We start from the raw sequence: 27,822 nt of genomic DNA on the forward strand, positions 1-27,822 counted from the left end.
GTATGCTTTCCTTTAATGGCAGTTTTATGCGTTCACAAGAACTGTGAAGATCACTTTTGCCATACAGCACAACGCAAATAGACGCTTTGGGAGTGAGTATTCTAAAGAAGTAATATTAAATATACTATATCCGTGTGTATGTCGTATCCTAATTAGCAGAGATGGTGTCGCCAAGGCAACTGATGATTCTTGGTGAGTAACTTCTCTTAGCGATTACTAAAAGGACTGCATGAAGGTGACACCAAACCCGTTTCGTGGATACTTTATTTAGTTTGCCACTTTCTTCGCGTTTTAATGATCAAATGGGTGCTCATCATCGAATATTTTAACTTACTCTATGTACAGTAGTTATTTTATTTGCTATAAATAATTTAATGCATGGTAACTGAACTTTAATGGTAATGGAGATTGGCTAACGCTCTGTGTGGATCCATTCGGTTCTATCAGGCACGCAAGTATATCTGCTTCCTACGCTAGAAACGATAGAAAACCGGTTGATATGTTTATTTTCCTTTTGAGAAAGGCTTCTGTTCTTCAATTGCTACTCATATTTTTAATGGTTTTACACAGAAATAAGTATTGTTAGATATCATCATGTTCCTACGATTATAGCAGATATATAAATTTCAGAAATATTAATCAACGGCTGATGTCTGGAAGCGAAAATTTTGGGTTTGTCATGTTCTAGTCAGTGTGAATTAAAATTTATCGTAGTATGGCATTTCATAATTGCCACCAAGTAAATCCTTACATACATTTAGGCAAATTTGATGGTCGTGGACGCATACGCTTTGTTTCGTTAGAAGAGTGAAAGTATGTATGCATGTATCCATGCCCGTAAAGGACTTTAAATAATGCTAGTCGTAGTTTTGTTTATTTGTTTTGTATGTGTTGATGGGTGGTGTCCTAACATCTCCTGCCACACGCCTTTTTAAGGGGCTGGCAGGTTAGTACATAGATATAAATATAATAAGATTTCAAAAATGTCCACAACGCGGCAATGAGCGTAAAAGCGATCCATTTGTTCTCAATATTTACAATTAAGTATTTCCACTCGCGTGGAATTGCTCTGAAGAGATATTACTTTGTAATATTACAACGCTAGGAATCTATGTATATTTAGGCCAACGGGCGTAGTTATGGTTTATTTCCCCTTGAAATTCAGATATTACTGCCTGCAGTGATGTGAGTGGCTATGTCTTCAAATCTATTTCATTGCGTGTAAGATGATAGCACTCTCATGGCCGACTGGGAAAACCTCTTTTATAATATTAGTAGCTTTATCTGGTAAATTAACTCTTTATCTATCAAAAATGGCAATTATGGGATATTAATTTCAATATGGTTCCGCTGTGATATATGTGAGTCCAGTCTAACTCCTGAATCCCGTTTTTAGGATACATTAATCCTGTTTCATGTCTCAGAACGCGGAAAATTTCAATTTAAAAGAATAATCTCATTAAGTCGGGAAATTTTTAAATCTATCATTGCCATAAAATTAAGTTTTTTCCTATTCCTGACCACAGTATTTCATACAAATTTTGAATGCTGGCGTTTAGGTTTTAAAAATCAAAACGATTCCTAAAAAATATCAGACATTGACTATGTTAAATTTATTATTATTTAACAAATCGTCTTGACAGGTAATCATGAATTGTATTATCTTAGTTTCCATCAATATACATTTCAAGAAGGAATTTCGGAATTCTATACTCTTCTTTTTGTAAATATACAACTAAACGCTATAAATAAACTGAAACGTCGGAAAAAATGAAGTTTAATTAAAATATCTACACTCGTAGACAGGGACGGTCTACGGTGATTGGGGGCCCTTAACTGAAGCTCATGATGGGACTATCCTTATTTTGGGATTCGGGGGTCTACCCACAGAAAATTTTCATTAATTGCATGCGCGGAATTTTATTTTGATGCAATTTATGGCTCTTAAAAATTAGATAGAGATTAATAAACAATAGAAATTTTGTAAGAAAAATGCTATGAAAATCAAGAACATAGAAGTTTATATAATTTAATAATGTTTATGGTTCTATTTCATATGAAGCGATTTTGCTTCTGGAAACTGCACTTCTGCTGAAACTGAAATATAACATACCTCCAAAATTAGCTCTTTGAATAAACCTTCCAAAAACCTATAATTTTCACGATATCCTTCACTATAGACGCGAGCGTTTTTGGAGCCCTGGACGATTGCCAACCAGCCGTCCTAATAGCCAGACCGCCCCTGCTCCAAGACACAAATTAAATACTTATCCATGCCTGCATGCCGAAATAAATGGTCACATTCGGCATTGGAGGAAACTAACCATCTCGGGATTTGTTTACTCTCCGCGTGAATTTACTTTCTGTGCGTGAATTGCGATAATCCATTCCAAAATAATGGTTTACCGTGCAAAAATATTCAATTACAAACGATGACTAAGAGAGGGTTATTGTGCTCTGTTTTTAAATACAGCCATTCTTGTCTTTGCAGGATCTTTTGTAGGATTATTTACACTAATCCTTAGCAATCCAAATGCTCCTCCTTTCGAAGACACTGAGGAATTTTGGGAATGTCGAGGTAAATCTCTTGTGAGTAAGAGTATCATAAGTCATTTTCCTTAGTGTGTAAAATAATTGAAAGTTAAAACCAAGCATTACCGTTTGAATTTTGAGAGGCTAAGTTTTAAAATTGAAAATTTAATTTAATTCAATTCTATAAATACCTGACGCACTAGGGTTACAATCATCTTTTTCTGCTTTAGAATATGGTTCAATTATCTGATAAACCATTAAGGGTTGAAGCGTATTTGTCAGATCAGGTCAAATAATAGCATAAATGCAGATTAACACAAATGTTATTGTAAATCCATTGTTGCAATGCAAATGTTGATATGCAATGTGAGTGCAAAGAATATTTAATTGCTCTCCTTCAAAATATAAATAACTATGGTAAGCATCGAATAATTTTTTGTAACCTTACGGGCTTTATAATATTGCCAATCAGCTTTAGACAATACTAAAATTTGCCAAAATAATTTCTCAAATCGATTAACATGTATTCAAAACCATATTTTTTCCACTTGTTACTATGAAAACTAGTTAAGGTAAACTCAGTTTCAGTGGTTTCCAATAAATGATATAAATCCTTATTTTCACAGTGTGTAAGGTGTAAACTGTTTCTCATTAATAGAACCGTGATTAATTAATTCATTGCCATTTATAGGCTCAAAGAAGCAAGTTTGATGAATGCCTTAATGAGGACTTCTCGGAAGAAGAAGTAAATGCGACAGTTGCGATGTACCCGGACAGTAATTGCATCGTGTGTAAGCATTTGTGCAGGTATGATATGTGATACTATCACCATTATCAAGTGGTAGTCTGCCAATTGGCAGTTATTAAGCAGGAAATCAGTCTCCAATTCGGAATTAAATCCTCATTGTTCTACACTACCACCTCTATGAAATCCCCTTGGTTTCATGATACATTCCTATCTTCACTTTATGAATATTTCCCTGCTTCTTTCCTTTACTCCCAATTGACCTCTTTCAATTCTATAACATTCAAAATGCCTTTCATAGTACAATGTCCTCTCGATAGTCCAACAGATATTGGACCAGGACACTGCCGGATTACCCAAAAACGCCGGATAACTGGAAACCATTAACTATGACGCAGTTTAACGGCAGAAGCAATGCTTCATTTTAAACAACCATGTATATGATATGTTGTATTATACACTACATTACTACATGCACGCAATTGAAGTCTTAACGTTAAGTAAAATTACAATAAAGAGAAATGAAGCTTATATTACCTACTGTATTGCTTCGTATCAAACTTCCGCATTATTCCATTGGAGTGGAGGGCATAGTAGAGTTTTCTATTTTCGTCTGCTTTTTCACTCTAAATTTTATTTTGAACATTTGATCGGAACTGGATTAGGCTCACCTGCGAAGTTGGCTACTCCAAATTAGCGTGCTCCCCACCAGTTTGATGCCTGTATAAAAACACCGGTTTACTGGCAAGGGCGGTGAAGTGTAGTGCTGAATTATAGAGGCAGTACTTTAGCTGATATTCCTTACGACATTACCTATTTTCCTTGCGTATTCTGGCGCCTCGCTGCAGTGGTATTGCTGTTGTCTCTTCCGAGTCTTGATGATGATGCTTTAGTGAAACACATGGAATAGAATAAATGGCTTATATACTTCATGGAATTATCCTCGGTTTATCTGCTTTTCTGTCTTTATTTTTTAAATAACCTCACTTCATGGCCTTGTACAATATTCTGCTGAAACAATTATACTAATGTGTAAACGTCATTGGCTAAGAAACAAGTTCATTCAGCGTCATTAAGGTCTTCGGGCCAATTATGTAAACGTCGAAAGCGTCGAAGCTAAGGGAACGAAACGGACAAGTTCCTTCTACGGCCCCAATTTGAGGATGACACCTTAAACCCATTTGAAATCCATACAATTGACTTATTGCATAAATTTATTGTTGTTAATGGATGAAATACAGATTCAAAAATGCTATGATTGATAGCTACAAACTGCAATGTCTGATCAGTGGTATCTTAATATGTTAACTCTTTAATAAAGAAAGATCAAATATGTGACTTGTGGAACGACATGGTTGAAAATGTTAATATTGCTCTGTTTCCTTCTAAATTTCCAGTAAAATTTACTTAAAATTAAGTGATTAATTGTTGGATGTATGATGGAATCAATTTAAAGGATCAGACTTGATTAAAAATGCTTAAATATTAAATATTTAAGATCGTTATTTAAGCAATTGCCTAAAATATACGTGGTAGATCCGGTCTTGTAATAATTATTAAGTGCATGTTAAGTAGGTATTATAAAACAAATGTATGTCAATGAATTTAGGATTTTTTCAATACCATAGCGAAATGTACTCTCTGGATGCCCTCATTTATACAAAGCGCCTTTATTTTTACAGGAAACAGGACGTGGTTCAACGTTGCATTAGGGAAACATCAGATGTTCTCCGCACATTTTCCAATAAATCTGAGGAAATGATTCCTTTCGTGAAAAACATGGTAGAGGAAAGTCTTCTAGCCCTCTGTGATAATGATGGACGATTAATCAACGGTAAAAGTTTTTTTTTTAAGTTATGGATGGGGTAAACATTAACAATAGGATCATGGTAGAGGTCAACCCTGACCATTGTTATCACTATGTATTCTTACAATTATTTGTTCAGGTTATATTGACATTAATGCATAAAACGTTTATTGGTAGAACAAAGCAAAATATGGTGACGTCATCGTCATCATCACTGGTACATAACATTAAGATTGGTTGGACGCAGCTCTCCGCTCAATTCTCGTGGCAGCTAATACATTTAGTCCTATGTATAGCTTTTCTTCCACATCCTCAATTAACTGCTCTATATATATCTGCCATTGAAGTTCATGTGAGGTTTTCCGTTCTTGTAAGATATTTATCCCAAGGCGATTGTCTTCTTCAGGCCATTATGCCTAAAAATATGGCCAAATAAGTTGTTTTTTCTTCATCTCTTTGGTTATTTTAATGTGTTCCTTTCCCCTGCACTTCTGAGAACTTTTTCATCGCACAATCGGTCGATCAATTTGATTTTCATCATTCTTCTGCAGCGTTGCATTTGGAATGCCTCCCCCCTTGTTTTTATGCCGCCGTTTGCTTAATCTTCAATGCCTGAGAGAATCATGCGATACTGATGCAACTAGGAACCTAGGCTTTCGCAGCAAGATTCATTCGTATCGGAGGCTTTTGGGAGAAGCTGCGCATTGCGTTTTGTAAGGCGAGCTTTCGCGGTCATTGCAGGTCGCATCATCTCATTCATCTCCTGATGATGCGACCTACAGTGGCCGTGAAAACTCGTCTGACAAAGCACAATATGCAACTGCTTCCGAAAGCCTCCGATACTGTACTGATTTAAGTCCTTATTTCTCCTATTTGAGCATTTCTGCTTCACATTTATTTTGGAGTAGATATTTCCCTTCATTACTATTCCTCGGTGAAAGACATTTTTTTAAACTAAGGGCCGGTTTTATAATGTCGAGTTAAGTTTTTTCGGAGCATAAAAATCAGAGTTAGCTATATCTTCCACTTGAAGTAACCTGTTAAACTAACCGTTATCCTGAACGACTTTTCACTACATTAACTTTGAAATACCTTCAAGTTAAGATTACGACAATATAATGTTCCAGTTAAAGCTAACTAGACATTATAAAACCGGCCCTAAGACTCGGTTAACCCTTTCTAACCCAGGGCTGCCTCTGGGAGAAATTAAATTTCAAGGCTTCTCATCGTAAAGATGTGAAAATTTTCTACTCAATCATAATTATTGTGGCACCTACGCATTTCACTATAAAACTTTACAGCGCAAAACAACACTAAATATTTCCTGAATAGAACTGATACATTTTTTATATAACTTAGAGGCCGCATTGGGTTATAATCGGCTAAAATGGGCATAATGTTCTGCAGGAATATTTCTCGGGTTTCCCACCGGGTGTCGTATCGGGTTGTAGTTCCCAACGTTTCCATGACCAAGTCCGTCATCGTCATCAGGGGTTAATCTTATACCCCGATGACGATGACGGACTTAGTCATGGAAACGTTAGGTACTACAACCCGATACGACACCCGGTGGGAAACCCGAGAAATATTCCTGCAGAGCATACGCCGGGAAAAACTCAGATTCTACATTGGGCATAATGTTATTTTTGACAGTATATTTCCTTCGTGCGGGATACAGATTTCGGCTGAGCTAACGCGACGATAGGGACGCGTCCATTTCCAGCACTTCATAGTTCCTTCTCCCCTTCCTCCACTTTCTCCATTCTCCTCCAGACCTACATCTAGAACGCCTAAAATATTTTCTAATCATCTTTCTTAAGTGTCCACGTTTCAACACTGTGTAGCACTACACTCCAAGTAAAACTACTCTGGCCTTTACTTTAAACTCACAGGTGATGATTCTATCCCCATTTCTTTCCTATTTATGAATTTTTCGTTTGCTGACATATAAATGAATGGAATTTAGCAAGATTGCTGATGTCCATTCTGTTTTATTCGTTTATCCCTTTTGTTATCCGTATATATGTATTTGAATTGCTCTATCTGCTTAAGTTTGTGACCACATACATTTAACTTGAGCCTCACAATGCTAACTCACGATGCTTCATAAGGCGGTATAACTTTGGTCTTCTTATAATGTATTCTCGTGCCATATTTCTTGTGCCGATTTTAATGCGTATTTGCCTCTTTTTAAAAGCTCTCGCAGACTGAGAGCCACCTTTATGATTTGATTAAAATAATCGCCGCTTATTCCATTTTCTCACACTTAATTGATTTTTATTTACTATCTCCCTCTTACGCTGACTATTTCCTTTCCAGTGTTCCTCAACGATGACAATGCTGATTGCTTAAACAGCAGCTGGCGCGCTTGCGAGCACCTTTTGGAAGGAGCTGGGAACTTTAATAGAATAGCCGTATGCGACTTCACAGAACCAGAGAGCGATCCTTACTCTAAAGAGTTCATTTGCCAGTAAGTTTTGCACGCATGAGCCTAACCGTATTTAAACAATAATTGAGGCATTTATTATCGTTGATGCCAATATAAGTATCTAGTAGTGTGTCTTAGGAACTCCATTTCATTTAAATGAAATTAAAATTGAGCATGATGGATGGAAAATAAACGGAAAACAATGCATTTTCAAAATGTTTTTCTCAGTGAAATTTGAAGTAGTTATTGAACAAAAAGGTATTCATCACGAATAAAGGGCAACAAAAAAAATTACTCTGTGGTGCGATTGGTCCAGGTTGATATCATATAGATACAATTTCTTGAGAGCGTTCATCGAGGCTGCGCAGTTGGGAAAGCTGGGTGCAAACATTTCGGTAAATCGGTACAATTTTGCCACTTTTCTCAACTGCTTTCTTGTAGGTGAAGGCATGATAATGCTTTTAAATCATCATAAACCATTAGTCTTGGTCTCTTTTTTCAAAAGATGTGAAAAAATGACTACTTAATTAAAAGATTTTACGTCAAAAAATAGTCGGCAAATATTCCATGGAACTGGGGCAACTTTAACAACTGAATTCTAACTGTGGAAATCTCAATAACTCAATGGAAAATATAATTTTGAACTTTATAAATTTTTTTATTATGAAGAAAGATAGATTGAGCTACTCTAAACATTGAAATTGGAAAGTTTAAAATTCATACATGCCATTACTAAAACAAAACTTTGACATCATCGTCAGAAATGGTAATGATGCCACGGGTTTCATTGTAAGGAGGATCAAATATATCGCTTGTGTGATGAAAACAAAGGCACTTCTCTTTGTTAGTTCGGGAACTTGGTAGGGCGTCAATCATAATATTTTTCAAAACCTCGAAAAAATTGTCCCACTTGGAAAAGTTTTCCCGGTTTGCGGTATTTCGCCTGCTCTTATTATCAGACGACATGGTAACGTCTGTGTTTTGATTTGGAGCGCCATTTAGAATGTGCAAAATCTCCTAATAACTTCTTTGTGCAGTTCCTCGACTATCTTTAGTCCTTTTATAAAGATGTGATAAAAATATTGGTGATGAGTAACATTAAGTTTATCTTTCCAGGAAATATCTCGATCTATTGGAATGTGGAAAAGTGGAGAGTGGGAAGTGTTCGGAGGAGATGAAAAATTCTCTCACTGGTGTCATATCAAAATGGAGGGAAGGAGCATTTTGTGGAAAATATCTCAATACCCTTGAAAACTAGAGGCAGATCAGTCACATATTAAACTCTCCTTGGGCTTCAAGTATGCAATATTTTATGGACTGATTATTGTCAACATGAAACAGATTAAGAGTGAACATTAGGGTTATGACTTTTTTGTAACCCCATGTTCCTGTGCTATAAATTGATGAACTTTTGTTCAAAACTAAAGAAAAAGGCATTATTTCCATTTTATTTTTAGAAAAGGTCAACCCCAACCCAAAAAACTACTTTTACCATAATAAGGTATTCGGTGAAAAAAGCATTTTGTACCAGTTTTTTAATTTTATATTATAAATTAAATTATAATGATGCAATTTTATAACACTTATGCATTAACACACATCTGTTCAATGGCGTAGCGAAGAGGGGTGGTCCGGAGGGTCCGAAATAACCCCCATCACCGAAATATAAAACACAATTACTTATCTTCCTAAAAGATTGAAATTGAGGCAGTTGGCAAACAAAATATTGAAAAATCATGAATTTGCAAAATATTTCTTTCAAAAATGAATTCATCTTGATTATAAAAAGTGTTAAAAGCAGTTTAAAATAGACCTTAGAACCCCGTTTTTCAAAACTTCCACCCCCCGGAACGTAATTCATGGGTACCCCACTGGATATGCCCAACTGTCGGGGATTAATCTAAAAGTTTTGAGCAGGTCTTTTTTCTGGTAAATGAATAAATGGCAAAAGAGCTAGTATTGCTTGGGAATTACACCTGACATTACTTATATTAGGTATTTTCTGAAACTTTACTTTAGAAAATCTTCCAGTTTCTTCAAAAAAAAAAAACGGAGAATCCGAGTTAAATGAAATAGAAATTTCATATCATCACGTCATCCTGCTGATTCAGTAATCTATCCTTTACGATTGTTGAATTTAATTTTTAGCTATTCATAATTATTTACAAGTTCCGGAATAAATGAATATTCAATGTTGGGAGATGTCTCTTTTCCTTCAATTTCACTATCCATTACTAACTGAAGAGCTTGGTCAAGAACATGGTGCTGACAGGCAATGGATTGTGGCTTTCCTAGTTTCTTTTCAGCAAACTCTGAATAACTGATGACAACGCCATTCTTTCTTCCAGTATTCACATTTGTAGTGTTAGCAACAATCATATTTACACATTTCCATAAATTTTTCCATTTGTCTCAATTCTAATTTCCATTATTTTTTTAATTAAAAATTTTTCTAATTGTAGCATTTTCTTCATTTCTTATTTTATTGTAACGCCTTCTTTAATAGGAATCTGTAAGTACCCGATTGTGAAGGCATATCCACATTATTCCCATCTTGAAATAGCTGTTTACAAACTGCTGTTGCTTTACTGCTTGATAAATTTAAGATTGTGGTTTTGCTGTACTCCTTACATGTGCTTGTGGAATCCTCTTCTTCGGACTCTTGATATTCACTATCAGTCTCTGATACACAAGCTGACATTATTGTTGCAGTTGCTGTTGAGGAAGTATATGCCAAAGGCATTTTTCTTATTTTGGTTGGATGGATAGATTCATTACTGGTTGAATTTTCAGTAGAATAACCTACTTTTCCTTTACTATCAATTTGTGGATGATACAACTTTCTAACCTCACTGCACAGCCATTCACTATTATCTTTTGTTATGTCAAGTACCTACTTCACCCAAAGAATATTATTTTCCTTGCTTTACACATTCATCATAGGTCTTAGCACGTGTTCTAGTTTTGATTGTACTACTTGATTTGATAGAGTTAGGAAATGTAATTTCTTTCGCCACAAACTTGTAACTTCTTTCATAATCTTTTTTACTTTTTCCTTCCTTCCTTTGATAAATGTTCCAAGGATTAGATAGCGGCCAAAAACTTGGATTTTCAGTGGTATCCTGCTGTTCTTTTCCAGTGACTGTTCTTCTAGTGGAGCGGTTCTTCTTTTTTCTATTTGAGTCTTGATATCGAGTAGGATTATTCTCCCAGATCTTCTTGTTTCCTTCAATAGTAGTTGCACTTACCTTATGAGACATTACGACTTCAAATTGCAGTTGGATACTTGGAACAAATTAATAATAAATTAAGAATAAGAATTAATAAGAAGATCACAAACGTATACAGTTATATACTAAAAAAATGGAGAATGTTCTAGAAATTTCTGGACACTTCTATTGAGTAATATAAAATTCAATACTGTCATAGAAGACTTCAGAGAGTCTTACAAACATCCAGACTACTCTATCGAGTTCCATCATACAGATTGAGATCTTTGAAGAACGTTTGACAAGACTCTCGAAAGAACTTGTATAGGTCTGAAATTCTAATTAGTAATTTCTTGTTGGGGGTGACCTTTTTAAAAAATAGAACAAAACTAAGGCTTCGGACGTTATATTTGGGCGAAAGTTCATCCTTTTGTGGCACAGGAAATCAAATTTTGTACAAAAAGTCGAAAAGTCATAACCCTAGTGAACATCCCTCTATTGCCACCTTTAGCGTTTCCATGACAACCACGCTCTTTTCATCGTTTTAATTGTATAAACCTGAAATAAAACATACTGCAGCTATTTCTGCTACTTATATTGTTAAATATTTGAATAAAGTACCTCATCTTCCGATTTATTTGCAAAAACAACTAAACCCTTCGAAAAATGCCTTTATTTGTATCTCTACTCTGTAAGTCAATATAAAATTGTCTTTTACCCATACATTTCCAAATGTGGAAATAACATTTAATGATATTAAATCCAAAATGATACTGCATGTAAACATTTTGCAACTGGCTAAGATTGCATTATGAAGTTGGTAGACGTTTACACGGTATTCACAGTTATATCTGGTTATTACTGTTGTAATACCCCGCTTTAAGGATTAACATTTTACCTCATTAAAAAAAATTTAAAAAACCTTTCGGAGAGCTGTTGGTAAATATATCCATTTATTTTTAGATATAGTAAGAAACCCATATTTTTTACACATTTAAAGCGAACATTTGTAAACACAGCTACGATTTAAATTTATCGACAGTCAGTATTCAAGCGACTACTGTTTACGTCAATTCTAAGAAAGGAATGACACGAGAGTTTTAACAAGTTGTAAAATTAAAATTAATAACAGAGGAGTCTGCCTCCCAAAAATATATATTTTTGAAATTTTAACATTAGTACCATTGTGGTTCCACCGAAGCAACAAATTAAGTATTCAGTAGAGGTAGCTCAAATTTTTTAATTTTTTTGTAAGACAGGTATTTTTACATTTTTTATTTCTTATTTTTGAAAATGAGGCGAAAACAAATACAGGGTTGAGAATACTTGTATCACGGAAATGTAACCCTGAAAACCTGATTCCAGTAGGAACCAAAATTACTTATAACGCTTATGTTGAAAACGCACCATTTTTTTTAATTATAAAGACCTAAGTGCCAAGCGCTCCGATTGGCCGTGTGAGTTTGCCCTGTTGACGTGCTACCACTGAGCTTATGAACTTCCTTGGATACATGGCGATCTCCCGCTGGCAAAGCAATCGAGGCCATGACTTATTCAGGCCATCCTGTAATAGGGCAAACTCGCGGCCAATAGGAGCAAACATTCAAAATGAAAAATTGGTTTTCGTTATTTAAAACAAAAAAGACATTAATGTAAAACACACCCGCCCAAATTCAGAGCTCATATTCGATTTTTACCCGAAAAAAGTAGCATTAAAATTCCGCTAGGAGTTTCGGCCACGCCCATGACGCGAAGCGTATTTCTATTGGCTTACGCCGCGTGACGTGTGAGCCTCATGAATATCGCATGAGTGATGCTTGAAGAAGCCGTAAACACATTAGGTTCATGTCAATAGCGGCCAAAAGCTTATCATCAAGGCGAAACAAAACGTTAATTTATTTGTGGCTGATTCCCGAGATGTACTGACATCAACCGAGATTCTGAACATTTTTTTTGTCTCAAAACGAATCATTTTATTGAAATGATACTTCTTAAGATGAAATGTTTACGGTTTCAAGTTAGACACTAATCACTGCAATTATCGTGGATGGTTTAATTTGTGGGCATACCATCGTAAAATCCTTTTTTATTGCTGCTTTTTAGTTTCCGGATGTAAATTATGAAGTAAATGAAAAAATCATCACAATCAATATCTTTCCTCTACTCTTGTAGCTTTTTTCTCTCCGTCGCACGTCCAACACTAGGCCGTGTGTCGGCGCGGGCTCGGTGCGGTTATGTGTGTCCCGACCTTTAATCGCAGCTCGGATCGCCTTGATGAAGGCGCCAAAATATTCCATTCTTTCTTCTTTCCTCCCATATCCTAATATTAGGGACGTCTTAGTTGGGCTCATAAGAACCACGGCACGCCTAAATGTAAGCAACCCACGAAACAATATTAGCCGCATTGCTCCGTTGCTAGGATGCAGAACACTCTCAGTTCATGTATTTGATGTGGGTTACATAAATTTAGGCGTTTTCCTGGTTCTTTCGCTGGCTAAAATCTCGAATAGCATTGAGTATTGAATCAGTATGCGGTCATTTCCACTAGGAAACACAGAATGATCCCCCCTGATGGATTGCTATTCTTGACGAACAATACTCAAGTACGTCGCTAGTGCAAGTTGGAGAAAATACACCAGCAGTCTTATTTTTTACCCCGGGTTCAACTTACGCAGGTCACCTGAATATTACCGTTGTAATCCTTCTTTAATGCCTCATTTACATCGTATTTAAATCTCCTGCCCAAGTTCCCTGTATCATTCCTCTTCCCCGTCTATTTCCCCGTCCTCATGCCAAGCAGCAACTCTTGCACTGAGGCAAGTTCAACCGATTCCCTCGGATTATCGTTATATTTATTTATGTATGTCAATTTTACAAATATTATATGCAAGGTAAGGATCGGTTTTCACCATTTAATACTTAAAGTATTGTTGGACGATGATCAATCGGTGCCTCTCCCGTAGATATGAACATTATTGACTATGTTTCGATAAAAACATTCGCCTGACCTCACCAACTACATTAAAATTGCATAAAATAAGCAACTCAAATACAGTGAAATTTTCCCAAAAAAAGTGTCTGGCAGAAAAACCTGATCATGTGGTAATTCCGAGGTTTATTTAACCTTATTACCAACCACGAAATCTTCAGCGATGAATACCCAATGATCTTATGATAGCTACTATGGTTAAATCATTCATTGGTGATAAGCAACACAAACACTCATAATGTCGTAAGCAGGCTGCAGAGTTTACGATTCGAAGGCCAATAAGGTCTTAAGATCACGATCTCAGCAGTTAAAGGCGATATACGAATGAAAATTTTCATTTCAGATCAGTTAAACAAGTCCTTGAGTGATGAACGCTTAAGACGTAGGTGCAAGAAAATTGTCAGTGTCTGTGCAAGTAATTTTCCAGCGGAGCTACACACAAGCTAGTGATCACCCCTCAAGTTGACACCAGAACCACCCACAGAGATGGCTACCACGAGGCATCTAATTGTTTTTGGTGAGGAATTGGTTTTATATTTACATAAACTAAAAGCAATCGTACCAAAAATGGTATATATAAAACAAGCTGAGTTTCTATTTAATATAAATTAGTGCAGAAACAGCTACATTCCCATTTTTAAATGAATTTATAACAATAACTTATAATTTAAAATTTTATGGTCCTCCCTCGAATGTTTTATAATTTAGCGTATGAAAAACTTTTATTTCACTCGCAAAAAAATATAAAAAACATAAAATGATAGCTTTTTACATCTTCAAAATAAATTTTGCCAATAAAAACAGTTACTCTAATACTTTTACTAGGATTTCCAGTGCTGCAAAATCTTAGGAAGGTTTGATATTAGATTTTTTTATTGTGGCCTCATATCGAAAACTTCGGTTCTTAGTTTTTGAAAGGACATTCCTCTGAAAAAATATACTCTGCACTATTGTACAGTGTAGAATATATTGAATTGAATCAGCGTTGTGAATCAAGTACCATTTAGTACTGTTTAATTTTACGGATAGTGGAAAAGTATAAATTTAATATTTTTAGACTTATTTTTGCCTTTCTGTCAATCGGTATTAATTTTTTCCGTATACAACAAAGATATTAAATATATACTCATCCTAAATGCCCTCTTGCATCAAAATACCTATTTGTCTTTGTCTATGACATCACCAAATGTGATCTATGGTATCCTAATGTCATTATGAAACATTTTATACTTCTAACTGCATCATTTGATAATTTATCGAGCTTATGATTTTATATTATATATCTTACAATGTTGCTACGCTAAGGATTTTGTTTGTAAAAAATAAACAATCATTCTGACTGTGGGTATTGTTGTAAGATTTGCATTTCAAGTTTAGTTATGGTGCTCTTATTTCGGGCTTATATTTTTAATTAAGTTATAAGAAAACCAAGATCTCCACATTCGCTCTAAATATTTTCATTAAACTTGGCCGGCAATTGTGTATGGCTTACATGCGGTCCTTACAACTTTCTGGGATGTAATGTTTCGGTAAAAGAAATAAGCCTGTAAACGGGAGTAGTGGGGACTTTTTTTTTGGGGTTGGGATCTCAATGGTTAATGGAATACATTTCGGGGAGGGGGAGACATTTGGGGAAGGTAAACCGAATCCATCTTCTCCCAAACATTTAGGGGGGGGGGGCTAGAAACTCTAGTCCCCCCAGTCCCACCTGCTACAGCATAGTGAATGAAGTACCATTTTGTACTGTTTAATTAACGGATACTGCGTACTTGCTTTATTTTATGACGTAAAACTATGGTTTTAACCATTATTTTTCGCAATTTTGTGGTCAAGACTCCCCTAGTCACCGAAACATAGTCTTAACATCCGCCCTTGACTTCGCAGGAGCTGCAATGGCACTTGCAGCGTTGGTACTTGCTTACCCAACTCCTCTCCCTTTCGAACCATTGGAAGGATTTTTTGAATGCCGACAAAAAACTCTGGTAAGTTAACGCTTTCGTCAAATTTATTTTCATGAAATCTTCATCATTTATCTCTAATATTGTCAGTGTTTAGAATCAGCTCTCAAATTCTTTCTCCCATTTGATATTTGTAATATCAAAACGCAATTATCGGTAAGTTTATCGTAGAAATATGAAAGTGTAACCTCCTCAGTTCTGGAACATATCAATCGTTAACGTCAACATTATTTTTGGTCTGTTTTTCATGTTTTCTATTTAATCAGGTGTTAACCAACAACAATAGCTATTTTAATTAATCATGCTTCTGTTTGATGCTGTCATCAGTCACACAAAGCACTGAACTTGTTGTGAAAACGATATATATTACTCATCCACGCGGGAAAAATATTCAAACTTAGATATGTTGTATACAATACGCCAGGACCGAGTTGTGGGTTTCCGGTATTCTGTGAATCATTCGTAACTTTCCGAAATCTTTTTGCTTATGATTTTCATAGCTGTTTTCATTAGCAACTACCGACTTCAAATTTAAGAAATATCGTTTGATATGAAAAAGGGATGAATAGAAAAAAGTTTTAATAGCCTGTACAGCTTCCAGGGAGCAGCATTTCGATGTTTCTTACCGCATTAAAGATATAGTGCCCATCTGGACAAAAAGATTCTCTAAATATTGTTTATAATTTAGAAGCTTAAGAAACGTAAGATTATTATTGTCACTACTAATCATTTGCTATGATTTTGATCAGTATTAATTTACATAAGGATTTAACTTCATCAGTGCTAGTAAAAGTACTCAGAAAAAGTGACTGGGATCAATTGCAGTTACTTTTTAAAAAATAATCAATTTGGCGTTCAGATAACTGATTTAAAACAGCAATCAGTAAAATTACAGTTATAATTGTTTCTACGTATTCGACTCTAAACACCATCAGGCAAATATCGATTATTGGAGTAAAAATGTGGAATTATTAAGCCAGAGAAATTACTTAAGCTGCAATTCCAATTCTGATAAATACTTTGTGTAAAAACAAAAGGGGAGTCATATTTTGTACCCGTCATAAGTTGGCAACAACATAAAATAGACTGATCCTAAACAGGCAAACAATGATAATCAGGGACTCGAATTTTCTGTAGGCCTAGGCAAATGAGTGAAATCACTGAAATAAACGTCCATTACGAGAAAGAAACGATTAGGTACAGGGAAAGTAATGATTTATCTTTCACCGCGAGGTCTGAATATTATATTTATAAGTATTTCGCAAAATTTAATTGCTGAACTTATTCCTTATTCCAAAATTAATCGTTATAAGTAACCCGATTACTTTTACTCGATTACTGACCGACACTAAACATAAAACATCTCACCCTCTTGTAATAGCATGAGTATATGTGGGCTCATTTACATAATCGTTGTAATCATTCCTTTTGATTTCCAGGCTCAGAGAGGCGTGATGAAAGAATGCTTAGGCGAGGATTTCACTGATGAAGCAATGAATGCGACCATGGAATTGTACAAGGATTCCAGATGCCCCCTTTGCAAGCACGTGTGCAGGTGGGAAATGAGTTTTATTTTACGTGTGAATCACTATTCCGTACATTTGATTTTTTTTAATATATGCAAATCTATATTTATAAAAGTAAACATCTGTTTGTCTGCCCACTATGCATTTCCATACGGCCGCATGGGCTGCAACCAAAGTTAGTACCTACATAACTGCATCTCATGCTCCCAAATCCCTTTTGTGCTACTTGCGGTAGTGTCCGACGCATCCTTTGTGTCGTTTTCTCATAAAAGTTGTTACTTATGTTATATAACCTCAGTGGTTTTGAGACACAGCCGAGAAGGCACATAAATTGAACACGTACAAAGGGAAAATATGCGTCAAAGGATTCTAAGCTTAACAATTATTTCTCTTGGCCCAAACCTTAGTGCTTGGGTGAGAGTTCAGACAATTTTTATGGTCTACGCACTTACGGACACACATAGTGATCAATATTGTGGTGCTGGGTAGAAGCTAATCTTATGCGCGGTACACGGAAATTGTTTTTTACATTGCTTTCCACTACAAATGTAAAACTTCATCATAACTGATTTGTTCCTATACCTAAAAATCCTGTTATGTGACCATGAATTCCAAATCTGTAGGTGTCCCACTTCTCTGGGTACTATTCCTCCCTGCCGACGTCTGTACATGTACATTAGGGCGGATCGCAAAAATCGTTTTTTTTCAAATCCATCTGGCCCAATGAAAAAAAGTTGTGGGACCGATCAAAAATAAGGCCTAAAAAATTTGAGACCTGTACGTGAACCCCTGACCCTCGTTCAAATGCAATTTAGGGGGGGAGGGTCAAAATTCGAAAAATATAATATTTTATGGTCATTCCCTATAGATTTTGCCGAGTTACTGTCCTTTAGGACAAATATTTCGTGCATTTTGACGTATCTGCCACCGATTAGCCACAAAATGCCTAATTTGAGTCCGCGTCCGCGAAGAAAATATTCCAACGCCCACGCAGCGTCGCGGATACCAGAGCCGCAGGCCGATCCCTTCCCCTCCGCGCTCGCTTCTCCCCCTCCCACGCCTCTAACACAGTAAAATCCATCACGCGCATGCTGCTAGGAGGTCGTTTATCTTTGATAATATAAATCAGAAGATGGTAGAAGGTAAAAAGCGATGCGTAGTGAGACGACTTGTCCCTTATTTGGCGCCTCGTCGGCGTTAAACAAATTGATGGTACCAACTTTTAGAGAAGTGATGAAATAATTTTAGATCTGCGAACTAAGGAAAGGAGACTACGATCTTGAAGACACCTCTCGAGTTGCTATAGAGGTTTGGGAACTTAGGTTATGCACTTACTTCTATTCCGGTATTGTCCGACAGCTGTGACTAAATGGATGAATAAGGGTGAAGGCCGCCGGCGTACCCTCCCCGCTCCCCTCTCGAACGCCCCAGATGCAACAAAATTCACACCAAGTGCGTCTTTCTTCGTTAGTTTTACTAATATTTGATGTATCAGCATCGTCCAGTGAGGAACAATCACGAAGGAATTACTCAATTACCTGCTCTACAGTCTGTATTTCTTATGTTAGTGTCATTCCTCGTCTTTTGCTGCTGTCAACAAAGTTTTGGTAAATTCTTTCGCGAATCTATCGTCCGTATGTATAATAATTGGAATATTGAAATTTAAATTTGAACTTCCATCAATAGATTTTTAAATTCCAGAGCGCTAAGCTCAGATATAGCCGAAGGAACCGAAGTCTCTCTCCAATATATCATCAGCCTTTATGTCGATATTAAAATCCAGCAATTAAAAAAATCTCGGATTGGTCGCCAAACGCATCCTTGCAGACAAGCAAATTTGGTCCCTAGATTACCCTCCCAACGGTTATGCCGCAAATTCAAGTCAACATAGTGCAATTAGCAAATAGACCACTGTAAGGGATGAAATACGATTTGATGCTTTCCCGGCGAGTCATGTGGGTAAACTCTTTTCGGGGTTCAACAGAATTTATCCCTAAGGATGAGCCCCCAGTCGGAGCTTGAAATGTTGCCCATTATGGAAAAATTAACCCGGTGGGAATCCCGAGAAGAGTCTACCCACACTGCAAGGGATGTTGGAATTATGCTTATAGCAAAGGGATGATGCCTCATTTTTGGGCGGTATTCGCTTGGTACCATCACAATCAAATCCTTTTTAATTCTGTGTATCTAATTTTCACTCCGAAAGGACTCGATCATCGCAGATTTTATAATTTTTTCTAATCCTCCGACGGGGGAGGCAAACCTCCAAAAGTGGGACCCTGTTTCTTCAACAACACCACACATTCCCCTCTAAACTTGTATTGATAAGTCCTCTTGCCTTTTTTCATCGGACAAGAGTATAATCTGTCATTCCAATAAAAAAAGGCCCTTTAATGACACCTCTCTTTTCTTATTCACAGTAATTAGCATCTTTTTCTGTCTACGTAAGTAATTCTGGTGCACTAGCTTTGATATATCTTACGAAATTATGACTTTTGCGACAGCTAAAGTTGCGGGAACGATCATTGCTGTGGCTTGGTTCTTGCATATACCTCTATCACAGTTGGCAGACGCATTTTCCCCGAAGAAGTTCCGATTTGAGGTTATAGTCCTTAATGTTTATTTCATGAAGAAAGTAAAGATACAAATCGGCTAATTTCTCGCCAGTTTCATTTTCTTCGGATGAATTGATGAGGAAAATTTTTGATACTATTTTCCCGCACAAGAATTGACGATGATGACTCAACGCTCTCCTACGATTCCCTTTTTTCCTCAGTTGTCGAGTTTCTTTAGGGTTCAATCCAGCAGCCATCATCTTTCTTTTCGTCAGATTGTCTCTCAAAATACTTCTCATTGGGGGAACCTTATGCTCCTCCATGCACTTACACGCAAAAATATCGCATAATTTAAAATGTTCCTTTGAAATTGTTTGAGTATTATACTTCAATAAAACCCTACTTTTGGCCTATTACGATTTTCCGTAAGTTTTAGTACTTCCTGTTGTAACACCTAATTTTGAGTGGTTTGTTTTGGTATTTGGTGTGACGTAATACATGCAATAATAAGCAGCAGAGGTGGAGTGAGGTAATTGTTGGGATTGTTGACGGCGCGGGAGGAGATGAAAAAAGGAGAGTCGGATTGTGATAGTTATGGCGGACGGGTGTTCCCTCACTCCCGAGTATGTATTATTTAAAGTGAAATAAAATGTTTGAAAGTAACGTGAAAACGAAGTGAAATTAATTGAAACGTTACATTTTGGCGCCGCAACGTGTAGGGCACGACTTCTCGAGAGGATCGAGACCACGGAACGCCTGAGGAACGAGTCGCGTCGTAGAGAGCGGGAATTCAAGATGGCGGGAGTGAAAAAATTTTACGAACTGAAAAAGGTGGATTTACAAAGTTTGTTGAGGGATCGGGGATCGACGACCCAAGGGGCGAAATTTGAGCTGCAAGAGCGTTTAAAACCGCTTTTGATAAAAGAAGGGGTAGATATAGAGACACATGAGTTTGAGATGGAGACGCAGGACCAAGGATACAGTGACCTACGGGTGCTACTAAGACAGATGCTAGAAGAACAGAAGAGTCGAAATAGAAAATGGGAAGAAGAACGGGAGAGTCGAGATAGAAAATGGGAAGCAGAACGGGAGAGGCGAGATAGTAAACAAGAAGAAAGAGACAAAAAGTTGGAGGAGACAATGAAAAGCATCAACGAAGGGCTAGCGGCGTTTCGGCGAGAATGTGAGGGGAGAAAGGAAAAACAAGCGGAGGAAGTGCCCGGGAAGATGGCGGACGAGATAGGACAAGAATCCACCACAAAGGCAGCTGGGCTAGATGAGGAAGCAGCCCAACGCATCGTGCGTGAGAAAGACACGAGACCCAGCGTCACAATGGCATCCGCGGTACAGTTGAAGGTCCCGACGTTCGATGGGAGGCATACATCAGCAGCTCGATTCTGTAAATGTGATATGGCGGTCACAAGCGGATTTCGTCAATGTATTCACGGCTTTGACGCTGGAGCGATTCTGAAACTTTTTAGTGACGTCACTCTCACAGCCGCGTCCGTGAAAGTATTCACGCCCAAGAGGGCCCGTGGTAGATTCGTCGCGGCAATGCGCTCTAATTTTTCATTATGAATTTACGCTGTGATTGATAATTAATAGCACATTATTCATTAATTACGATGGTGGCTATTTCATATTGTCACTTCCCATAAGTAATATGTATTAAAAACAAATAAAAGAAATGCGTAAAGTTAAATTTACATTCGCGTCCTATTTAAATTGATTGGCCTTCATTGCGATTGAAGTTGGTGGGAAGTTAAACCTTGCGCTGAGGGTTTGACAATTATCTTATATTTTTGCATCTTCTAGAATGTACAATTAAAATACTCACAACTTAATGTTCATAATAATTTGGAGTAGAACCAACGGTAAAAGTATTGTGCGGTATTGAATGTTAACAGATTTATTTAATATTTGTTTCGTAAGTTCAAGCCTTCGATTTGTTTTTATTAACGAGAATGGAGGCTCTTTACATACCTCCACAACTGTTGCATGAGCACCAATGTCGACGGAGGCAATAGATGCATATACTTCGGCGGCAGATACGCGATATCAATCCCTTCGAGACGCGAGATTGGCGATGGATCACTGAGTTCGCACCACGATTAATTCGTAGACGTTTAGATGGCTTGCCGGGGCATACTTTAGTACGTTAAGATAAACATTGATCATCTATTCCATCTCTTCCATGCATTATTGCTGCCGTTCAGTAACACGACCAACATGATTCGTTTTTCTGTTGACATAATAGAAATACTAAGACATGTAAACATCTCGCCCTCTAGCAGAAACTGCTAATAATCTACTCGTATTCGCGCCAGAAACATTTTCATCAGTATAAATCGTGAATAGTGGCATGTGCTTGCACAATCAGACATATATATGTATACACACCACAGCGCATTTAAAATTATGTACTGAAATGATGAGAACAGCTCAAACGCATACGAGAATGAACCATTATAAAATAACACTTGTTCTCATTCCGCGTAAGCATTAGCTCCATATTATGAGGAAATTAGAGCTAATAGTGCAATTACGAGCCCGCTACGTGATAACTGACTTTGATACGCAGCACTTGACAACATATAAAAGAGGTAATATACAGTTAATAGCTATAAACTAATTAAGCAACCGTAACTTATCATTGTTAGGTACTTTTAAAAGAAATTACCTCACTCAAAATTGAGTAAAGAAGTATTATTTACTTAGGGAGTGAATATTCCACGGCATTGTATATGTTTCTCTATGGTAACTGAAGTTGCAGTTCATTGCAGTTGGCCGCTAACTTTGTGTCGGACATTCTGATTCGTTCCTCGCGTCCGCACAGCTACCAACATAAGAAACTGAAGTGATCGTTCGCAATCCGTCAAACATCTCACGACACAGGCTTACAGGATCGCTTGAACGTCTTTCACGGTGAGAGGCGTGAGAACTCCACTGTGGTTCGAACCACGCGAAGCACAGGTATGACATTTACAGAATCGAGCTGCAGGACCCCGTGAGGAGAGTGCGTGGAGGACGTCGGGAGGCGCGTTCCAGCACAACCAGCAGCACGGATGGGACTCGAGGAAGTCGCAGCAGCAGGAGTGGCAGGCGTCGAGCCAGCAGAGAGAGGGACGACGAGACAATGACTTTCTCGGCGATGGATACTTTCACCGGCCGGGCGAGAGATCAGCTGATCAGCGGCCTGCACTAAACAATGTAGCGGAGGCGCGCCAACCGGAGCGACAGCACCTTGTCAATTCCATGATGGCGGAAGGAAGCAGTCACATAACCGAGCTTGGATCGGCGGGAGAAGGTGACTCTGAGAGGATCGCGAGAATATTTAGGATACGTGAAGGTAACGTAAGAAGGGACGAAGGTCGGGTGGCGAGAAGAAGGAGGAAGGAGAAAAGGAGGAGAGTAAAATTTAAAATGGGGCAATTAGATAGGTGGCGAGAGTGGTTACACCCTGGAGAGACGGTGGAAGGGTGATGTGACAGGAGAAAAGTGAGGGTAAATACATGTGTAATAATTTGATATGGATGATTGCAGGAGTGTTTGTTGATTGTTTATTAAGTGCATGGTTGGTATTTATATGCTTGGAATGAATGATGACAGTGATGAATGAATGAGTAAAGTGAACGGAGAAGGGGAGTGATAAGTAAGAGAAGTGTGACAGATGGAATAATGAAATGCCGGTGTGTGAAGTGGAGTGAACTGTGTTTGTGTGATGAAAAGGGGGAAGTTCAAAACTGAAGGCGTTGGGGCCACGCCCGTAACCCATAATACTTTGTTTTTGAAGGCTTTGAAAAAGAAAATTGCATGTCATTCCATTTTCTTTTCCAATGGGGCAAATGTAACACCTAATTTTGAGTGGTTTGTTTTGGTATTTGGTGTGACGTAATACATGCAATAATAAGCAGCAGAGGTGGAGTGAGGTAATTGTTGGGATTGTTGACGGCGCGGGAGGAGATGAAAAAAGGAGAGTCGGATTGTGATAGTTATGGCGGACGGGTGTTCCCTCGCTCCCGAGTATGTATTATTTAAAGTGAAATAAAATGTTTGAAAGTAACGTGAAAACGAAGTGAAATTAATTGAAACGTTACACTGTGGTACCGCTAAATCCATTTAGTCACATTCATAATGGAAGAGAAGCGCGTCACCATAGTTCGCACCCCTTCATAGCCACTCGAGAGGCCTCTTCATAGACCGTAGTCTCCTTTCCTGCGTGCGCAGGTCTAAAATTATTTCATCACTTCTCTAAAAGTTGGTAACATCTATTTGTTCAACTCCGACGAGGCGCCAAATAAGGGGCAAGTCGTCTCACTACGCATCGTTTTTTACCTTCTACCATCTTCTGATTTATATTATCAAAGATAAACGACCTCCTAGCAGCATGCGCGGGATGAATTTTCCTGTGTTAGAGGCGTGGGAGGGGGAGAAGCGAGCGTGGAGGGGAAGGGATCGGCCTGCGGCTCTGGTATCCGCGACGCTGCGTGGGCGTTGGAATATTTTCTTCGCGGACGCGAACTCAAATTAGGCATTTTGCGGCTAATTGGTGGCAGATACGTGAAAATGCACGAAATATTTGCTCTAAAGGGCAGTAAATCGGCAAAATCTATAGGGAATGACCATAAAATATTATATTTTTCGAATTTTGACCTTCCCCCCCTAAATTGCATTTGAGCGAGGATCAGGGGTTCACGTAGAGGTCTCAAATTTTTCAGGCCTTATTTTTGATCGGTCCCACAACTTTTTTTCATTGGGCCAGATGGATTTGAAAAAAATCGATTTTTGCGATCCGCCCTAATGTACATATAAACAAATATCAAGTTTTATAAGTATGAAGCGAAATATATTAAAATTTAGCCTCCTTCATTCCTGCTAGGGGAGTGGTACACATAAAAGAAATTTAAGCTAAAGCCAAAATTCAGACCTGTAAATTATAGAAATGAATGGCATATATATATGTTCCTAGAAATTTGGTCGTTATATTTTTATATTATTATATTTTTCCAGCAAACAGGACGTGATCCGCCGATGCTTAAGAGAATCTTGGGATGTCCTCGCTCTTCTTTCAAATAAATCAGTGGAAATGGTTCCTTTCGTACGAAGTTTGGTCGAAGAAAGTCTTCACACCCTCTGCGACAACGATGCTGCATTGCTTAGTGGTACTTATATCTTATCTTTTCCTAATATTAACTTGAAATATCTTTAATTTAAGTAAAAATTTAACTATAAGACCCCTCATTCTGCCGCTCGAAACGATCCGATCTTGCACGATTGGGTCAATCAGAGGTATTTGAAATTGATTATAGTATAATTTATATTAAAGTTCACTGCTACGTGGGATAAACTTTTATTGCTCGATGTTTCTGTGAACAACCTGTAAGTCTACTGACGATATTCCCACCAGAAGGACGAAATTTTGAAGAATGAAAGTTAATTCCACGCAGCAGTTAACCTGAAAATGGATAACACTAGTATAGGGATCTTCAACCTGTTTTCATCCAAGGGCCAAAAATCGATTTTGCATCGTTCGTGGGGCCATAATGTTCCACGTCGTTTTACCACCACTTAATAAAATAAATATAGAAACCATATAATTTCAAATTGCAATAATATCTGTTGGTTAAAAAGTTAAATCAAGGGGATCGGGTTGGTGTGGTTGCCAGAGTGTTTGCTACCCACCCGGTGGGCCCGGGTTCAAATCCCGGCAGCGGCAGAGAATTTTCAGAGACTGCCCGATCTCTGCTTGAGTGTTGTGTGGAGGACATTTCAAGCGCAACACTCCGTCCGTCGGATGGGACGTTAAGCCGTGGTCCCCTTGGCGCCGTTCGTTAAGAGCAGGCTAATGCCGACGCCGGGTTTCTCTCCACCCTTCCTTACCTTCCCCTTTCCTCATGGCGCAAATGACCTCAGCTGTCGGTCGCCTCCTCCAAATACCATGCCAAGTTCAATCGACCAATGCGATTTTTGATTTTGTTTATTTTTGACGAGTTGTGTCTATGTTTGGTTCGTGATACAATATTTTCTGTAGCCTCTAGGGGTCGAAAGAAATCATCCGATGGGATGAATGCAGCCCGGGGGCCGCGGGTTTAAAGCCCGTGCACTGGTGCATAATAAGTACAGTCGCAGTAATAGTGCAATCGCCGCGAAAATCAAAGAATAATAAAAGACCTGTGGTCTAAATGCTCTATTATCCTGCGCTCCCATTGTACGAGGGAAAATGAGTACTGTAGGAAACTTAATGAACGGACCCTGAATGTAAGAGTAAAGAAATTATTGTTGCTTGTCTCTATTATTCACATATTATATCCTTTCTCTCTCTCTCTCTCTCCTTATCCTTTTCTATTGCACTCGCAGTGTTCCTTGACGAAGAAAACAGCCAGTGTCTTACCGATGCCTGGCGCACTTGCCAGTCTCGTTTGGAAGGAGCGGAGGACTTTAACCTCATAGCTTTCTGCGATTTCACAGACATACCGGACCTGGATCCTTACTCTAAGCCATTCATTTGCCAGTGAGTATGGTAAACGAAGTGATTATATGCCAAGGCCTTTGACTGATAACCTATCTGTTGCCTTAAGAGGATATAAACCTCCGGCTTCAATCCTCGTTTTTGTGACAGATTACTTTTGAAACTTAAACAATTTTTCTTGAGCTTTTCAGGGTGTATGAAGTAATCTCTATCACCACTTTAACATTTGCCTATGTGTCAAATGGAATATTTTTATACCTTTTGATTACAAGGTACTGCAAAACAGTTGACTGAGATCAGTATTTTCCCTTGTTCCAACTTTGAAAATTTTGCCTCGTAACGTTCTCTAATGCAATTTCTCTTCTAATTGAGAAACAGACAATACTCACAAACATCTACACTAAAGGTGTATTCAGAAAATTCGAAAGTAATGGTGGAGGTTTTACGGGAGTAATACCTACGTCACCTACAAAAGATATAATTCTGATCGAGAGGCAGCAATAGGACAATGCGATGATGTGAAATTTTGTGATAATTTCTAAACATGAAAAGAATCCACTTGTCACTAAGAGTTAGAAAAAATGAAAGAACTCGTAATTTAGCCTATAGCGGATTAATATATGTGTAACCACTTACCTGAATATGACTGACAAGTCAATAGAAAAATTTGTTGCAGAAATATTTATTTTTGCAAATTTCTTTTGGAATGAGAACCTTTTTTATCTTCAGACAGATGTATTCTCATATGAAGTTCCTAACCGAAGGGTAATTTTAAACCTTTGCCACTCGACAAAGGCTTTGATTAGTGACATGGCAGAGAGGGCCTTATTCATAGTCACGTCTTAAGCATTTGCTTTACGGAAATCGTCTCAAGCATGAGATTATTCGCAACTTTTTGTTTGTTAATGAAGACGTCTTCGCTAAGACGAGCTTATGTTGTTGGCTATGAAAGTGGTAGCCAGAAAAACTCGCCTTGACCAATAAAGAGGTCATCATCTATACGGTCTGAACTGCACATTCAATACGCAACTATTAATACGACTCTAAGATTGTAATTTATGATTGATTTCTATCAATATTTTTGATTTTATCCGTCGACATAAGACCCTCATGAGTTTTGGATGCATATATATTCCGCCACATGAATGTGTTCATTAGCAAAAAATATTATTCATTTCAGGAAATATATGGACCTCTTTGAATGCGGTGAGGAAGAAACCGGAAGGTGTTCGGAGGAATTGAAAACTTCTGTCACTCAAGTCATGTCCATATGGAGAAATCAGACTTCTTGCTCGAAATATTTTCACACAACAGAATGAAAAACCAGCAATATAAATTCACAATCCCAATGACATTTAGTGGCCTCGTATCGCAGCATATTAAACCATAAGGACTCTCAATTGCACCTCGTTTACTGTATGCGCGCCTGGTCAATCTAAGATTCCTTCAGTTCATAACAACAGAATGATTTCGCAAATAAATGGTTTGAAAAGTTACTAATATATTTTAAACTTGCATAGTGTGATAAATTTTCTATTTATCGATTAATTCGCCTCACCGAAAACCCCTGCCAGCAGCACACAACATATGGATACCAGCAGTAT

The 27,822-nt window shown here is 37.7% G+C and overlaps 1 protein-coding gene across 2 annotated transcripts; it reads left to right on the top strand.

The window, feature by feature from the left end:
• Nucleotides 1-27,714, top strand: LOC124154378. Of its 2 annotated transcripts, XM_046528062.1 has the most exons (8): nucleotides 1-192; nucleotides 2,492-2,589; nucleotides 3,224-3,339; nucleotides 4,960-5,111; nucleotides 7,404-7,554; nucleotides 8,629-13,094; nucleotides 14,054-14,227; nucleotides 15,595-15,674. In XM_046528062.1, the coding sequence occupies exons 1-6, from the start codon at nucleotides 162-164 to the stop codon at nucleotides 8,768-8,770; spliced, it is 690 nt and encodes a 229-aa protein (XP_046384018.1). In that variant the 5' UTR covers nucleotides 1-161; the 3' UTR covers nucleotides 8,771-13,094; nucleotides 14,054-14,227; nucleotides 15,595-15,674. The 2 variants fall into 2 exon arrangements, with proteins under 2 accessions (XP_046384018.1, XP_046384017.1); XM_046528061.1 differs by lacking the exons at nucleotides 1-192; nucleotides 2,492-2,589; nucleotides 3,224-3,339; ... (1 more) ...; nucleotides 7,404-7,554; nucleotides 8,629-13,094 and adding exons at nucleotides 17,108-17,223; nucleotides 24,760-24,911; nucleotides 26,107-26,260; nucleotides 27,399-27,714 and having other exon boundaries at nucleotides 15,595-15,692.
• The last annotated feature ends 108 nt before the right edge of the window (nucleotides 27,715-27,822 follow it).

This window comes from Ischnura elegans, chromosome 2 (genome assembly GCF_921293095.1).
Source record: "Ischnura elegans chromosome 2, ioIscEleg1.1, whole genome shotgun sequence".
NCBI lineage: Eukaryota > Metazoa > Arthropoda > Insecta > Odonata > Coenagrionidae > Ischnura > Ischnura elegans.

Bases quoted from the DNA above. Each gene is read 5' to 3' on its own strand.
- LOC124154378 (XM_046528062.1), top strand. From the start codon at position 162: ATGGTGTCGCCAAGGCAACTGATGATTCTTG. The intron at 3,340-4,959 runs GTATGATATGTG...TTATTTTTACAG, and splicing joins GTGTGTAAGCATTTGTGCAG to GAAACAGGACGTGGTTCAAC. The intron at 5,112-7,403 runs GTAAAAGTTTTT...TTTCCTTTCCAG, and splicing joins TGATGGACGATTAATCAACG to TGTTCCTCAACGATGACAAT.